Here is a 17,086-nt window from a genome sequence, read left to right as displayed (position 1 = left end):
TTTTATCTGACTGGATTTTATTTGCTAATTTATTTAGAGGTTGCCAAAGATTCACATAGTAAGTTATCTAGAATTTTCATCCTTATGGTCTAATTGGACTGCAATCTAGCTGTTTTATCCTCACAATGATAACTGTAACTTAAAATACATAAATCCTAGGAATGCTATTACTTGGTTAAATAAAGGTAAGATGATGACTGCCCAATGGCACTAACAGCTAAAAAACAAAAACAAAAACAAAACAAAACAAAAAACAACGGACTTTATGCGGTGCCTGAGTGGTTCAGTTGGTTAAGTGTCTCTTGATTTCAGCTCAGGTCATGATCTCAGAGTCGTGAGATGGAGCCCAACGTCAAGATTCTCTCTCCACCTCCCTCTATCCCTAAGCCCCCCTTCTCCCTCTCTTAAAACACAAACAAAAACAAGAGACTTTATAATCCTGTGTCTAGTAATCCAATGATCTGGTTTACCAAAAAGATCAACAAAGCCAAAAAAAAAAAAAAAGAAAAAGAAAGAAGTTCACATGATTTACCATGGAATACAAATTTCAAAAATCCTAGTCAAAACATCCACACTTCCCATCAGTGGCTAGCACGGAATAAGCCAATACAGAAAGTACTCAAGACCTGCTTTCTGGGGGTGCCTGGGTGGCTCAGTCGTTAAGCATCTGCCTTCGGCTCAGGTCATGATCCCGGGGTCCTAGGATCGAACCCCGCATCGGGCTCCCTGCTTGGCGGGAGGCCTTCTTCTCCCTCTCCCACTCCCCCTGCTTGTGTTCCTGCTCTCGCTCTCTCTCTCTGTCAAATAAATAAAATCTTAAAAAAAAAAAAAGACCTGCTTTCGGAACTAAGGTAACTAAAGATTACGTGGTTAAAGCTCTAATCAAGAACAAAGTGACATCTAAACTAAATACTAAAACCAAAGTTAATTTTTTTTTAAAGGCTCAACGTTCTTTCAAGCAGAAAACAACTTTTGTGTGTACTCTATGTCCCCAAAGGTGTAAATACGAAATACGAAGTTTCTTACCTAATGCCACCTGGAGACTGATGTTCTTCTGCCCCATCTGGATAAAGAAAGCATAACAAAACCTTATCTTTATAAAGGAAGCCTGTATCACCACACCTACCCCTGAAGGGTAAGCTGTTCAACATTACATTTAAAATCAGCAGGCAACTGGTTATTAAATAACCATACTCCACTTGTACTGTACCATAATCAAGCTGATCTGTATTTGGTTCTGACTTGCAGATGAGCTGCAAGGAACCAGTCTTCGACCTAGAACTTCGGGTGTTCTCTGTGTCATGATGCCTAGAAACAGACGTCCTGGTACTGCTGCGCCAGCCCCGGCTAGGCCTAGTTGCTGCAATGGAAACTTCCTGAGGGAGGGTAGAATCATCTTCTTCCTCTTTCTCTTCCTTAGGATCTAGATGAAAACATATACCATTGTTTATGGTTAACCAATAACCGTCTCAGTATACCGACTACTGTAAAGAAAAAGTTAATAAAAAAGAAGGTAAATTAATTTTTTGTTCAGGCTTTTCAAAGCCCCTCAGATTTTTATACTGAGGTAACAGAAATAAGACGAGAGAAAACTTACCCTTACTGTCATCACTCTAAAAACTTCCACGTTGTCAAGCAGTAGTTTTATACCGTCTTATTTACTAAAAAATGCACTGCTAAGAAGTATACAAAATATACCAAATTCAATTCATGGGATTCTAACCTTTACATCCGAGACAAAAGAAACTGGGAGTGGTCCCAGAAAGATGGCCAGAACTTCTTATAGAAGTACAAGAAAGAATCACAGGTCCAGATGTTTTAACAATCGAACAACGCTGAAATTGTGAAAGAGGGATCCCATACTAAAAATGCCTCCCCTTGACTCTATTCAATAGTTCTTAGAACCACACCATGAATCTGAATTGGTCTATAGGGCAATCATGACAAGCTCTGCTTCAATCATCCTATGAGATGCTGTGCAAAGGTACACAATCTGTCCCTGTTATCCTGTATTTTCTTCATGCTTTGAAGGGCAAATGAAGTGAGGTAGGGCCATTCACTCCTGAGCAATAAATAAATAATAAAAAGCTTAATATAACTTTCATCCCTAGAGTAACTTATTACATATATATGTATATATATATACATTAGTATATTAAAAGTATTTTGATTATGGACAATTCTTTTAATAATCTCAGGATGGAAAAGGCCTTTCTAAGAATAACACAAAATTTTAGGTCTTAATACTGAGACCTGTCACTATATAAACATAAAAACAATTTTCAGCATGGCAAATTCCACTATAAGCGAAGTCTAACAGCCCAACAGAAAAAGAGCAGTTCAGTGAAAACACATGGCTTTCACACAAACAAAAGGTCAATCCTCTCATAATGGGAGAAACTCAAATGAAAAGGACTAGTGTGACACCACTGTTCCCCTATCATACTGGCAATGATCCAAATGTTTGACAAGTGTGTATTGGGAACGCTGGGGGAAAGAGACAGTAACACAGATGATAGCACGGGCACTGGCAAAACCTCTATGAAGGACAATTTGGCAGTATCTATCAGAATTATAAATGTTTATCTTTTCACATTAATTTCAACTACTAGGAATTTATCCTACAATTACAATCACACTTATGAAATGACTTATGTATAGAGGTAGTCATTATAGCACTGTTTTTAGTAGTGAAAGAGCAGAAAACTAAAAATCAGGAGAGGCCTGGTTACGTGAATTATGATACATCTAGTCAGTAGGCAACTGCATGCAAATAACTCCATGCCACTTTATTATGGAAAAAAACCCATATCCATATAATATCCAAATATTACATAGGTATACATTTGTTTTATATGTAGACATAGAAATAAATATGCTATACATGTAAGACATGTATCTTTTATAGGATAATAATATTTCTGGAATGATATACAAGAAATTGATAAATACTGGTCACTTCCAGAGAAGGTCCAAAAATATGCCCAGTAATTCCTCAGTATCTACCCTAGGAAAATAAACTGGCACATGGGGGTTCATGTTTATAACAGCTAAAGAACGGAAACGACCTATCTCTCACTCAACAAGAAAATGTTCAAATAAACCATGGCATATTACTGAGATGGAATGTTATATAGAGGTATCTGTAAAGAATGCCATGGAATTGTTGGCAAAAATACTGTTAAACAGAAATTAAGCAAAAAGTAAGACACAAAACTATATATAACATTTTTTTTAAGATCTGAAAAATATAGTTTCCTCCACTGTGGAACAAGGGGGTGAATGGGGGGGCTACTTCAACTTTAACTATACTCTTTGAAAGTTTTATGAAAATACATTTAAGTAATGAAATAAAACTAGTTTGAAATGCACAGAACAGCAGTGGGAACTCCTAATAACCTGACATAATTATTAAATCAGATATGCATTTCCTTTCAGTTTTCCTTCCCACTCATTCATTCTCAAAAACTGCTATGAGACAAAAAAGGACACTGTATATTGATAAAAGGGTCAATCGAGAAGATATAAAGATTATAAACATATACACACCTAATATACGAAGCAAAAAAAATGACAGAATTAAAAGGAGAAACAGCCAGTACTAAAATAAGAGAGAGACTTCAATACCTTACTTTCAGTAATGGATAGAGTAACTAGTCAGAAGTCCAGTTAGGAAATAGAGGACTTGAGCAATCCTATGAAAAAATCAGACCTAACAGATATATAAAAAATACTTCACACAAAACCAGAATACACAGTCTTCTCAAGTGCACACAGAAGATTCCTCCAGGGAAGACCATATGCTAGGCCACAAAACAAGTCTCAAGAAATTTAAAAAGACAGATCATATAAAGAATGTTCTCTAATCACAATGGAATGAAACTAGATATCAGTATCAGAAAGAAAACTAGAAAATTCACAAATATGTGGAAATTAAATACACTCTTCAAACAAATAGGTTACAGAAATCACAAAGGAAATTAGAAAACACTTGAAGATGAGTGAAAAGGAAAACACAGATAGCATAACTTACAAAGTTGCAGCAAAAGCAGTGCTTGGGTATAAATTTATAGCTATAAATGCTTACCTTAAAATAGAAAAAAACCCCCACATGTCAATAATCTACACCTTAAAGAAAAAAAGGGAAAAAGGAAGCCAAAGCTAGCAGAAGGAAGGAATTAAAACCTTCAGCTAAACTAAAAAAAAAAAAGACTCAAATTACTAAAATTAGAAATTAAAGTGAATACATTATTACTGATCTTACATAAATAAAAAGGATTGAGAACACAATTAACAATTGTATGTGAACAAATTAGATAACCTACATGAAATAAACACCTAGACACATCTGAAAACTCAAGAGGAAACAGAAACCTGAACACACAAGTGAAGACAAAGAATCAGTAATCAAAAACCTCCCAAAGAACATTATCAACCATAGCCAAACTATGGAAAGAGCCTAAATGTCCACTCACTGATGAATGGATAAAGATGATGTGGGGTGTGTGTGTGTGTGTGTGTGTGTATACACACACACACACAATGGAGTATTACTCAGCTATCAAAAAGAATGAAATCTTGCCATTTGCAATGAAATGGATGGAGCTAGAGAATATTATGCTAAGCAAAATAAGTTAGTCGAGAAGGACAAATACCATACGATTTCACTCATATGTGGAATTTAAGAAACAAAACAGATGAACATATGGGAAAGGGGTAAAAAAAAAAAAAAAAAAGAGGGAAGCAAACCGTAAGAGACTCAACTACAGAGAACAAACTGAGGGTGGATGGAAGGAGGTGGATGGGGTTGGGCCAAATGGGTGATGGGTTTTAAGTAAGGAGGGCACATGATGTAATGAGCACTGAGCGTTGTATGTAAGTGATGAATCAATGAATTCTATGTCTGAACCAACATTACACTATTATGTTAACTAACTAGAATTTAAATAATTTGAAACAAACAAAAAAATAAATACAATGACGACTTCCAAAATCAAATACCTCCCAATAGAAAAAAAAAGCACAGGAGCAGATGGTTTCACTGGTGAATTCTACTTATCATTTAAAGAATTAACACTAACCCTTCTCAAATTCTTCCAAAAAAATAAAAGAGGGAACACTTCTCGATTCATTCTGTAAGGCCATCATTACTCTGATGCCAAAGACAAAGACACCACAAGAAAACTACTGAACAATTTCCCTTGAAAACCAAAGTCAGCAGCATATTAAGATTATGCAGCATTTTAACACTAAGATCAAATGGGATGTATCCTAGGATTATGAGGGGGGTTCAATATACAAAAATCAATTGTTATAATATACCACACTAATAGAATGAAGGGAAAAACCCCACACAATCATCCCAAATGATATAGAAAAAGCATTTAACAAAATTTAGCAGACTTTCATGGTAAGAACACACAGCAAACTAGAACAGAATGAAACTTCCTCAACCCGATAGAGGGCACTTATCAAAACCCCAGAGCTAACATACTCAATGACAAAAGACTAAAAGCTCTCTCCCTAAGATCAGGAACAAGACAAGGATGCCCCCTTTCTCCATTTCTTTTCAAAGCTGTACTGGAAGTTCTAGCCAGAGCAATTAGCCAAGGGGGTGGTGGAAGCTACCCAAATTGGAAAGAAAGAGGTAAAACTACCTCTATTCGCAGATGAAATGACCCTATTTCTAAAGAAAATTCTGAAGATTCCGCAAAACTATTAAAGGTAACAAATTTAGCAAAGTTGCAAAATACAAGATCAACACACAAAAATATTCTGTTTTAAATGTACCAGCAATGAATAATCGAAAAAGGGAAAAATTCCATTTACAATTCAATTAAAAACAATAAAATACTTAAATATAGGTAAAATGTCAATAGTCCCCAAATTGATCTACAGATTAAATATAATCCCTATCAAAATCCCAGCTTCCTTTTTTGCAGAAATTGACAATGTGATCCTAAAATTTATATGAAAATGTAAGGGACCTAGATTATCCAAAACAATCTTGAGAAAAGACTTACTTAGTTCTTCCCAGTCTCACAATTTACAATTCACAACAAAGCTGCAGGAAACAGGGCACCTGGGTGGCTCAGTCTGTTAAGCGACTGCTTTCAGCTCAGGTCATCATCTCAGGGTCCTGTGTTAGAGCCACACATCAGGCTCCCTGCTCACCCGGAAGCCTGCTTCTCCCTCTGCTCTGCTGCTCCCCCTACTTGTGCTCTTTCTTGAATAAATAAAATCTTAAACACCCCCCTACACTCACACAAACAAAAAACAAAACTGCCGTAATCAATCAGTACCACAGTGTGGTACTGGCATAAGGACAGACAGAATGACCAAAGGAACTGAATTCAGAGTCTCAATATAAACCCATACATCTATGGTCAACAGATTTTCAACAAGTTTGCTGAGATCATTAATGGGGAAAGAATAGTCTCAACAAAGAGTGCTAGGACAACTATATATCCGCATGCAAAGAATGAAGTTGAACTCTTACTTTATGCCATATGTAAAAATTAATTCAAAATAGATCAAAGACCTAAATATAAGAGCTAACGCTAAAAAACTCTTGGAAGAAAAACCTACAGAACGAGAGAAAATTATTTACAGGCATTATATAGCTAATAAGAGCCTAATATTCAGAATATATAAAGAACTCCCAGTTCAACAAAAAGACAAACACCAACTAAAAAATGAGCAAAGAACTTTAAGACATTTCTCCAAAGAAGATACACGAATGGCAAAAAAAAAAAACAAAAAAAAAAACACAAAAAGATGCTCAATATAAATCATTTATGAGATGCAAAAAACCATAATGAGATTACCATTTCACACTAACTAGGACAGCTCTAATAATAACTTAAAAACAACCCAGAAATAGGGCGCCTGGGTGGCTCAGTCATTAAGCATCTGCCTTCGGCTCAGGTCATGATCCCAAGGTCCTGGGATCGAGCCCCGCATCGGGCTCCCTGCTCCGCGGGAAGCCTGCTTCTCCCTCTCCCACTCCCCCTGCTTGTGTTCCCTCTCTCGCTGTGTCTCGGTCAAATAAATAAATAAAATCTTTAAAAAAAAAACAAACAACCAACCCAGGAATAACAAATGTTGGAGAGATGTGGAGAAACTACAACTCTTGTACACTGCTGGTGGGAATGCGAAAGGATGGCTGCAGCCATTGTGGAAAACAGGCAGTTCCTCAAAAACAAATATAAAATTACCATCTAACCCAGCAATTCCACTCTTAGGTATGGTCCCCCAAAATTGAAAACAGGTATCCAAACAAATCCTTGTACATGAATGTTCATTTCAGTACAATTCGCAAAAGCCAAAATGTGAAAACAATCCAAATGTCCATCAAACACTGAACGGATAAACAAAATGAAGTATATCCATACAGTAGCATATTACTCATAAAAAGAAATGAAATACTAATATGTATTAACACGCTACAACATGGATGAACCTTGAAAGTACTAGGCTATACAACAGGAGACATGAAAGTCATACGTAGGATTCCACTTACACAAAATATTCAGAATAGGTAGATTCAAATTAATGTTTTAAGATAAACGAGGTAAAAGCAGATTAATCTTTGTTAGAGGCTAGGGAGGGGGGTTAATAGAGGATGACTATTTTTTTTTTTAATTTAATTTATTTATTTGAGAGAGAGAATGAGAGAGAGAGCATGAGAGGGGCGAGGGTCAGAGGGAGCAGCAGACTCCCTGCCGAGCAGGGAGCCCGATGTGGGACTCGATCCTGGGACTCCAGGATCATGACCTGAGCCGAAGGCAGTCGCTTAACCAACTGAGCCACCCAGGTGCCCCAGAGGATGACTATTTTTAATGGGCATGCGGTCTTGTTTGGTGGGAATTAAAATGTTTGGAACTAGATAGAAATGATGTTGTATCAATAACATTATAAATGTACTAAATGTCACTAAATTGTAGGCTTTAAAATGGTTAATTTGGGGGCGCTTGGGTGGTAAAGTTTGTTAAGTGTCCAACTCTTGATTTCAGCTCAGGTCATGATCTCAGGATTGTGAGATTGAGCCTGGAGACAGGTTCCACACTGGGCATGGAGCCTGCTTGAGATTCCCTCCACCCCTACCCTGCTCTCTCGCTCTAAAAAGTAAAATAAAATACGAAAATAATATGGTTAAATTTTGTTGGGTGAATTTAACCTCAAAAAATCCCAAAACAAAAGGCATTGTCAGGTTCCCACAGTAGAAACTGACAACCAAAGGATAACCCATACATTAGGATAAACAACCATGGCCAGATAGAAAAGAACCAAGTTTCTTTTGTGTGACACTTTAAAGATTAATTTCTAACTGTTTCTTATAATAGCAGTTGACTCTGAAGAGGCTCCTTGATATACAGTAAGAAAGAAGAAAAAACCCCCACAATACCCTAAGTGAAGGAAGACATCAGGCAAACTACTGTCTGAGCAACATAACATGTAGGCACAGAGCATACATCACGTTCTTCAAAGAGGAAAAAGGGACAAAGAAAGAATGGTTGATAGTATAATTAAGACAAAAAGATACTGTCACTAATGGCAGGGAAGTTACTCCTAATTCTTTTAGGCAGCAAAAGATGAAAATGTAACAGTAATTTATCTCAATCCTACAGCAACAGATAATTCTTTCAAAACAACCTAACTCATCAAATTCCAAAAGATGAGAGCCACTTCATCATGATAAAACACTTCAAGGCAGAAGGGCTATTCTAGTATGATCTGGTTCTCCTTCAGGTTGCCCTAGCTTTCTAACTGAAGCTTAGAGAAATTAAATGCCTTGTTCAAGATTACAAAGCTAACATTGACTTTGGGGTGAAACAGGGAATGGTTGGTTGGTAAGCTGGGAAGAAACCACAGTAAAGATCTTCTCATTTCTATTTAAATATTTACATTTTTTTCCTGGAAAACTAAAAAATACTTGACAAGTATTAAGTGCCTGACAGTATGATGATATATTTTTTTCAAATTTAGTCCTCCTAACATTGTCTATTCTTGTTTGTACAGATGAGGAAAGCAAGTAACTAACTTCCCCAGCCTCACAAATTAAGCTGTGGAGCTGGGATTTGAACCCAGGTATATTCAAGTCCAAAGTCTGTATTCTATTATACCACTCCTAACCATATAAAAGAGAAATGGGAAAAGTGCCAGTGAAGGGCTTAATTCAGATTTGGCTTATTTCCACTCAGCCAAAGGTTGAAGGTGCCAAGAGAGGGTCTCATTTATGCAATATGCTGACTTAAAGACCACAAGAATTATTCCATGAAAGTGAATTTTTAATCTAAAACTGCACATATTTGTTTTAAAACAGAGAAATAGAAGGCATATTTTATTATTAAAAACCAGAACAAAGCTGAGAGATTTTCAAATTTCAATTAAGAAATTAAATGATTAGTACATTTCAACAAGTCTTTTTTTTTTTTTTTTGACAGAGAGAGACACAGCGAGAGAGGGAACACAAGCAGGGGGAGTGGGAGGGGAGAAGCAGGCCCCCCACAGAGCGGGGAGCCCGATGCGGGTCTCGATCCCAGGACCCTGGTATCATGACCTGAGCCGAAGGCAGACGCTTAACGACTGAGCTACCCAGGCGCCCCAAATGATTAGTACATTTCAGTCTGGTTTACTCATTTTTAAATCAACAAGACTGTGTGTGTATATATGTGTTAATACTTAGGATTTTTCTTCCTTATTCCAGTCATTTTTTTCACTACTTACTATATCTATGCTTTTCTTTTCTTTCTTACCAGGGCAGCTATCAGCCACTGGAACACTGAGAGAAAGAAAGTAAAGGATAAAAAAATACTAATGAGCATTTATAAAACTTCTATGGATCTTAAAATTTCAGGTCAAAAAATGAGAATCACAAACTAAGTTATTAATTTTCGAAGTACAGGCATTAGATGAATTAGTTCTGTCTCTTAAAAACATTGAGACTTTGCTTCGACGCAGGTTTGAGAAAGTGAAACGATGTATTCTTGACACTGTCGCTTTGAAAACTAGCGTTCATTAACTGAACAGTCCCTGTAGCTCAAAATTTAACATTTAAGTTTGAATAGATATGGCTGGACTCTGAAGGATGAGTAAGTGCTAGCTAGGTGATAGACGGGAAGTAGGAAGAAGAGCATGTGCAAATATCATGAGATGCGGACTGAAAGTAAGAAGACCAGTATGACTGGAGCAGAGAGAACAGGACAACTGTCATCATTTATACTGTTGCTGAAGAGGCAGGAAAATGTCTAATAAAGAAGGTTCCTGGGGAGCCTGGGTGGCTTATAGTCAGCTAAGCGCCCAACTTTTGATTCTGGCTCAGGTCATGATCTCAGGGTCATGAGATGGAGCCCCGAGTCGAGCCCTGCATGGGGCTCTGTGCTCAGCACAGAGTCTGCTTGAGATTCTCTCTCCCTCTGCTCTCCCACCGCCCTGCCACCACTGCACTCAAGTGCTCTTTCTCTCTCTCAAATAAATCTTGGGGGAAAAAAAAAAGATCAAAGATCCTTGAAGGATTTTAGATTTTATCCTAATAGCCACAGAAAGCCAGATGAAGAATTTAAGTCGGAATGTGGCGTGATGACATTTGCAGTTTTAATGATCACTCTGGTTGCCGGCTAGAGAATCACCTCTGGGGGGTGGGGGGGTGGAGAGTGGACTCAAAGAGACCTAGCTAGGTCTACTGCAATAGACCAGGCAACAAACAATAGCTTGAAAAGGAGTAATAGCACTGGAGATGAAAAGAACTGGAGATTTACAAAATACTTAGGAGACAGACTAGAGAGGACTAAAAGAATGACTTCATAAAAGGACAGAGGGGGATAGGGCGCCTGGGTGGCTCAGTTGGTTAAGCGACTGCCTTCGGCTCAGGTCATGATCCTGGAGTACCGGGATCGAGTCCCGCATCGGGCTCCCTGCTCGGCAGGGAGTCTGCTTCTCCCTCTGACCCTCCCCCCTCTCATGCTCTCTCTCTCTCTCTCATTCTCTCTCTCAAATAAATAAATAAAATCTTAAAAAAAAAAAAAAAAAAGGATAGAGGGGGATAGAAAGAGGTCATGGATTTAGTTTCTAGATTTATGACCTGGACAACTGGATAGATGGTGAAAGTATTCACAGAGAAAGATCAGGTGTCTTGTTTTGAGGAAACAGTAGCAAAAATATGTATTCCACTCTGGACAAGTTCAATTTGAGATGTCTGCTGAGTAAAACATCAGTGAGTGTGAAGTTCAGAGGAAGGGGTCTGGGCTACCTACCTACAACTGGGAATTGCCATTATCATATTCAATTATAGTGCCATGATCTAGATTTAGCATTGTCCGCATAAAATGATCATTTTCAACTTTCATGAAATATGTTTTTAGCTATTCCCAACATTTGCTTATTCACTGGTTCCTCTGTTCCAGAAGTAGTTTTCTATTATAAAATCTACTTAAAAAAATTAACCATAATACAGTTTTGCTTTGTTCAGGTCTTTGAATCCATTCTCTCCTAAGTACTCTGTCATATTTTGATGGTAAAATGTAGCGTAGCAGGGTATCTGGGCATGTAAAGACAGTTGTACTGAAGTATGGGTGTGATGCTGACAATGAAGATAAATCTAGGAAAAGGAAAAAGCACAACAGTGCTGCAAAAACAGAAAAGCTCAGAGATAATGCAGTCTTGGAAATACTATAGGGAGAAATTTGGGAGTCCACCTAAGGAGAATTATGAGTAATAAGGCTGAAGAAATATAATTCATCTACACTGTAGAGGCTTTGGATCCAAGCCTAAGAAATTTGAAGGTAGATAGATACTACAGAATCTCTGAAGGTTATAGGGTAAGAGTTACAGGACTTGAATGGAGATCAATCTGGCACATGGTGAATTCATAATAAAGGAGCGGTAGTTTGAGTTGTTGCAATTAAGGAAATCAACTGGGATGCAACTGTAGTGTATCTAATTTCACTAAGGACCTTACTTAAAAATTCTTTTTTTAAAAAAATATTTTATTTATTTATTTGACCGAGAGACACAGTGAGAGAGGGAACACAAGCAGGGGGAGTGGGAGAGGGAGAAGCAGGCTTCCCGCGGAGCAGGGTGCCTGATGTGGGGCTCGATCCCAGGACCCCGGGATCATGACCTGAGCTGAAGGCAGACGCTTAACGACTGAGCCACCCAGGCGCCCCTTAAAAAGTCTAGTAGATAAAAGGTTGATAGACTTGAGGTCAGGTTTGGCGGTGGTGGTGGGGGTTTACACAAAACGAGAAGATCCTGACCATAGTGAGATGTAGAGGTAAGGAAGAAAGGGGCATCATGGCTATGTGGCCTCTGCCCCTGCTATTCTACCAGAACAGCCGTTGTTCAGGTTCCCAATGTAGTTAGATCTGACATTTTTCAGTTCCCATCTTACTTATCTTTTGACAGTTGGCTTTCACGGTATCACACTTTCTTGGTCTTTTTCCTACTTCCCTGGTTTCCCCTTTTCAGTTTTCCTTGGTAGCTTCTCCTCCTCCTCTGTCCTTTAGATTTAAATGCCACAGCTCAGCCCTAGAGTCTCCTCTTACTGTATATTATTCTCTCTGTAATCTACTTTTGCCTGTCAAATAGTATCCATCGTAATAGCCACCTTCCTAGGGGTTTCAATATGTACTCAGTATAGTGGGTGAGAGACAATGGTGGTGCTTTAATAAGGAGGCACTCACCATGTACTATGAAAGAGTTGCCTTTTAATAATTAAAGTACAAATCAATATACAATGAAAATACAGCACATATGCAAAATCACAAAAATGAATCTAGCATGTGAGCTAACCTAATTAATGACCAATAATAAGGAATATTATCATGTGACCGCCAGTGTTCTAAGTAGTTCACATGAATCACCTTACACTGAATTCTCAAAATACTTCCATTAAGTACTTATTACATACTTTCCTAATTTTACAGACAGGCAAACTGAGAGACCTGGAAAAGTTAAGAAAACTTCCCAAGGTCACATGGTAAGTTCAGAGCAAAGCAGAGTTCAAATCCAGGTTGTCTGACTTTGAAAACTATGCTCTTTAACGGTGATACTCTTACAGTAAAGAAACCCTGAACTCACTTCTGTCCTCTACATGCACTTCGCTATCTCAGCATTATACCTCATCATTTCTAGATCTTGCACTTTGGTTGTGATACTACTGTTCCTTTAAAACTGCTTTTGCCAAGGTCAACAATGTTGAGCAGGAGCTCTTACCTTTGTGTGTTATGGACTCCTCTGGGGGATGTGGTAAAGCTTATATACTCCTTCCCAGGATTATTATTTTTAAGTGTATAAAATAAAATAGGATTTGAAAAGACGACTTACAAAGAAAACTATAATGGAATATGGTTAATCCACAGATCCCTTGAACTAAAGCTAACGGTATGATACCTTTTTGTTCTTAATCACGCATAGTCTTTCGGTAGCCTTTGCCACTACTGTCCCAGCTACCCTCTCCGAAAAACTAAAATGCTTTGCCTTTCCTTCACTTCTACCATTTGTTCTTGGACCTTTCATCCTTCTCGGTCTCATTTGGGCTCTCCATACTCAACCTGAAATGTTGGTGTTTACAGGCCCGCTTCTCTTCTTACCAAAACACCTGCCTGATCTCATCCACTCCGAGTTCAAGGATGGTCTAAAAGCCCAAACTTTTATAACCAACTATCTACTGGTCATCTCCTCTTTAATTTTGAGACTTGTGAGACCCGAAGTGGAAGACATAGCTAAACTGTGTCCAGACTCCTGACCCAGAGGAACTAATAGATGATAACCGGGTGTTGTTTTCAGCTTGTGGTAATTTGATACACAGCAACAGAAAACTAATCCAGTGGTCAAACATGGTGGTTCTGGCAACACCTTTAAAAAAAAGGATGCATGAGTTACCAAGTAACCTGATGCTAGGAAATGCTGGAATCACGTAATTCTCCTTCTCCTAGAACCTCTCTTTTTCTAACACCATGTCTACCAAGCTACTTTCTAATCCTCTGGTTTTACAGCAAAGCCCAAGATTTTTAGTGATTCAGAAAGGTCCAAAACAATGGAATACAGGGTTCTGGTGATGGAATATAAGATGCAAATGTGACACAAACAGAGGTTTGAGAGGCACTTTTGCAAGTGAGGCTTGCCCTTTTGGAAAGCTGCCCAGAGACTGCCATGTTATTAAGAAGCTGGACTAGCCTAGTGGAGGATGAGAGGCCATGAGGAGGAAAACCATGGTGCTGGCTCACAGCCAGCACCAACTGCCACACATGCCGGCGTAGCCATCTTGCTCCATCAAGCCCTTTCAGCTGTTATGTGCCTGCAGCTGCCCAATGAGCCCAGGAGCAGCAGGAGAACCATCCAGCCAACCAAAGAACAAGAAATAATAAACTGTATTAGGACACTAATTCAGGATGATGTGTCCTAAAGCAAAAGACATAGCTGAGAGTCTCAATTTTCTCATCTATAAAATGAAGGATTAGAGATGATCTCTGAGATCGTCCCCAACATAATGATTCACTCTTTCACTCTTCACATTCTTGGATGTAAAAATCAAAACAACAAAAATAGATTTGGTGGGATGTTACATAGATTAGATGGAATAAGAGGAATATTAGAATTAATCAAGGTTTTAAGTTTTAAATAATGTGCAGAGGGACTTCAATACTATTAAACACAGCAGACTGAAATACACTTTTTTTTCTGTTTCCTTCTAAAATGTCACTAAAATGACAGAAGTAAAAATGACTAAGAAACACAAAGTCAAAGGAACTCTAAAGTAGACAACAGTCCTATAATTTCATTTAACAAAATTTTAGATCAAAACCAGGATAGTGATAAAGATTTTATACACCAAAAGGAGTTTAAACTTACACTAGAAGGTGGGAAAATAAACGAGTAGCAAGCAAGCACACATACACATACACACTCTTAGCCACTTCAGAAAGGAATAGGAATCAAAGTCACAGGTACCTCTGAAAGAGGTTACAAAGAGTAAGACTGAAGAGAGAAAAGAGCAGGTGGAAGGTTTTAAAAGCAGTATGAACAACCAGACTCTTTCATCCCATGCTGCCAGCAACTATCCCTCCTTTTGAGCAGAGGTTTACTATTTAGGAAAGGCTGAACTAGACAGGCTCTGACAGCAACAATTTCAGGTAAGAGCAGAGGTGAAGTATTATCAGAGAATAGGGGTAATTAAATGGAAGCAAAAATAATAAATGCTGAGGACCCTCCTCACTGATCTCCCACCTACCTCATGTAACCAGAGACAGCAGAATTTCTCTGAGGAAACAGAAATGGCCTACAGAAAGACCAGGCCCACATCATCCCTTTATAGCAGATAGAAGTCTAATCTGTGTACACAGCCCTCCCAATCAGCATTTTAGTACTTTACTCTAAAAAATCAGAAGGAAGTTAGGGAACACCCAAAACTTGATAAAAATTTCTGAGAGGCTAAAGAAACAAATGGGAAAAACAACTTGAAAGAAATGGGCAATTCAGGGAACAGAAAAAAAAAAAAATATATATATATATATACACACACACACACACACATATAAATATATCCTAAGATGGGAGGCAAGTATATTGTTAAAGAATAATAGGCACCTGGGTGGCTCAGTCAGTTAAACAGCTGACTTTTTTTTTTTAAAGATTTTATTTATTTGACAGAGAGAGAGACAGCGAGAGAGGGAGCACAAGCAGGGGGAGTGGGAGAGGGAGCAGCAGGCTTCCCGCCGAGCAGGGAGCCCGATGCGGGGCTCGATCCCAGGACCCTGGGACCATGATCTGAGCCGAAGGCAGATGCTTAACGACTGAGCCACCTGGGTGCCCCTAAACAGCCGACTCTTGATTATGGTTTGGGTGGTGATCTCAGGGTCATGAGATCAAGCCCTGCATTGGGCTCCGTGATCAGCAGGGAGTCTGCTTAAGATTCTTTCTCTTCCCCTCTCTACCTTTCCCCCAACTCACACTTGCTCTCTAAAATAAATACATCTTCAAAAAAAACCAATAGTAATACACTCAAAAAAAAAGTTCTTGGAAATTAAAAATATGATAGCAAAAATTAAAACCTTGAAGAAAAGGTGTTATGCTGAGAAAATAGAACAAAAGTAGAAAGGATTAAGAAATGGGATAAAAGATCAAATTAAACAGAGAAAGCAAAAGTAACAGTTAACAAGAACATAAAACCTGCTATAAATTGAAGACATGAATTTTAATTTAATTTAATGTCATTTATGTGTTAATTTTATGTGTCAACTTGGCTAGTGTGATGTTGTGATCTTTAAGAAATCTATTAGGTCTTCATCACAAGTTCCTAACTTGCAGCTCCCCAAACCCTTGGAATTTCCTGTTAAGAGTGACAAAGGTGTTTCTTATCATATTAATAACATGACTTTTGGACCCCAGCTAAGGAAGGTAGTTGGTTGCCAGAAGGTTGAACTTTTATTCTCCTGCCCCCTACTTCTGGGGAGACGAGAGCCTGGAGGATGAATGGAACACCAAAAGCCAATGATTTAATCAATCATGGCCGCAATGAAGCCTCTATAAAAACCCAAGACAGGGTTCAAAGAGCTTCCAGGTTGGTAAAGACATGGAGATTTGGGGAGAATGGCATGCTCTGACGGGGGAGGGAAGGGAAATGACACCAGCTAGACCCCAAGACCTGACCTTTACTGCCCACCTGCTTGTACTCACTGACCTTTGTCTCACATTTTTTCTCCTCTTTCTAGCTTATCTCTTAACTCAGGCAAATGGAAACCGAAACCACCCCTCAAGCAATAGTGACTGTCCAGACAAGACCTCCAGCCAGCCCACACCACCCAAACCAGTATGAATGTAACCCCTGACTTGCACCTGCCCAGATGGATCATGGAGTAACCCCCAGAATGACCAACTACTGTCACCTCATTATAACACTAAAATCTCTGCCCAAGAAGGAGCACAAGCCTCATTTACAAATATATATGTATAGGCATGTTTCCTTAAGGCACATACATGGCCTTACATCAGCCTCTACATATGATAAGGCTTCTCTATCTAAATATTCATCCTAACCCTAAATAAAAGAAACCCATTCACCCTTACTAGGAGTCACAGCTTCGGA

General features: G+C 38.5%; 1 protein-coding gene across 3 annotated transcripts in view; it reads right to left on the bottom strand.

Moving 5' to 3' along the window:
• ZFP91 (ZFP91 zinc finger protein, atypical E3 ubiquitin ligase) overlaps positions 1-17,086 on the bottom strand; it is a 42,871-nt gene that overhangs the window by 10,052 nt on the left and 15,733 nt on the right. For all 3 annotated transcript variants that reach the window (XM_035012912.1, XM_035012911.1, XM_035012910.1), the window contains exons 3-4: positions 1,211-1,423; positions 1,027-1,063 (exon numbers count right to left, since the gene is read on the bottom strand). In XM_035012912.1, the coding sequence (XP_034868803.1) occupies positions 1,027-1,063; positions 1,211-1,423 (250 nt within the window). The remainder of the gene's footprint in view (positions 1-1,026; positions 1,064-1,210; positions 1,424-17,086) is intronic.

Source organism: Mirounga leonina, unplaced genomic scaffold (assembly GCF_011800145.1).
Source record: "Mirounga leonina isolate KUSES-001 unplaced genomic scaffold, KU_Mleo_1.0 Mir_166, whole genome shotgun sequence".
Taxonomy (NCBI): domain Eukaryota; kingdom Metazoa; phylum Chordata; class Mammalia; order Carnivora; family Phocidae; genus Mirounga; species Mirounga leonina.
This window is presented reverse-complemented; position numbering and strand designations above follow the sequence as displayed.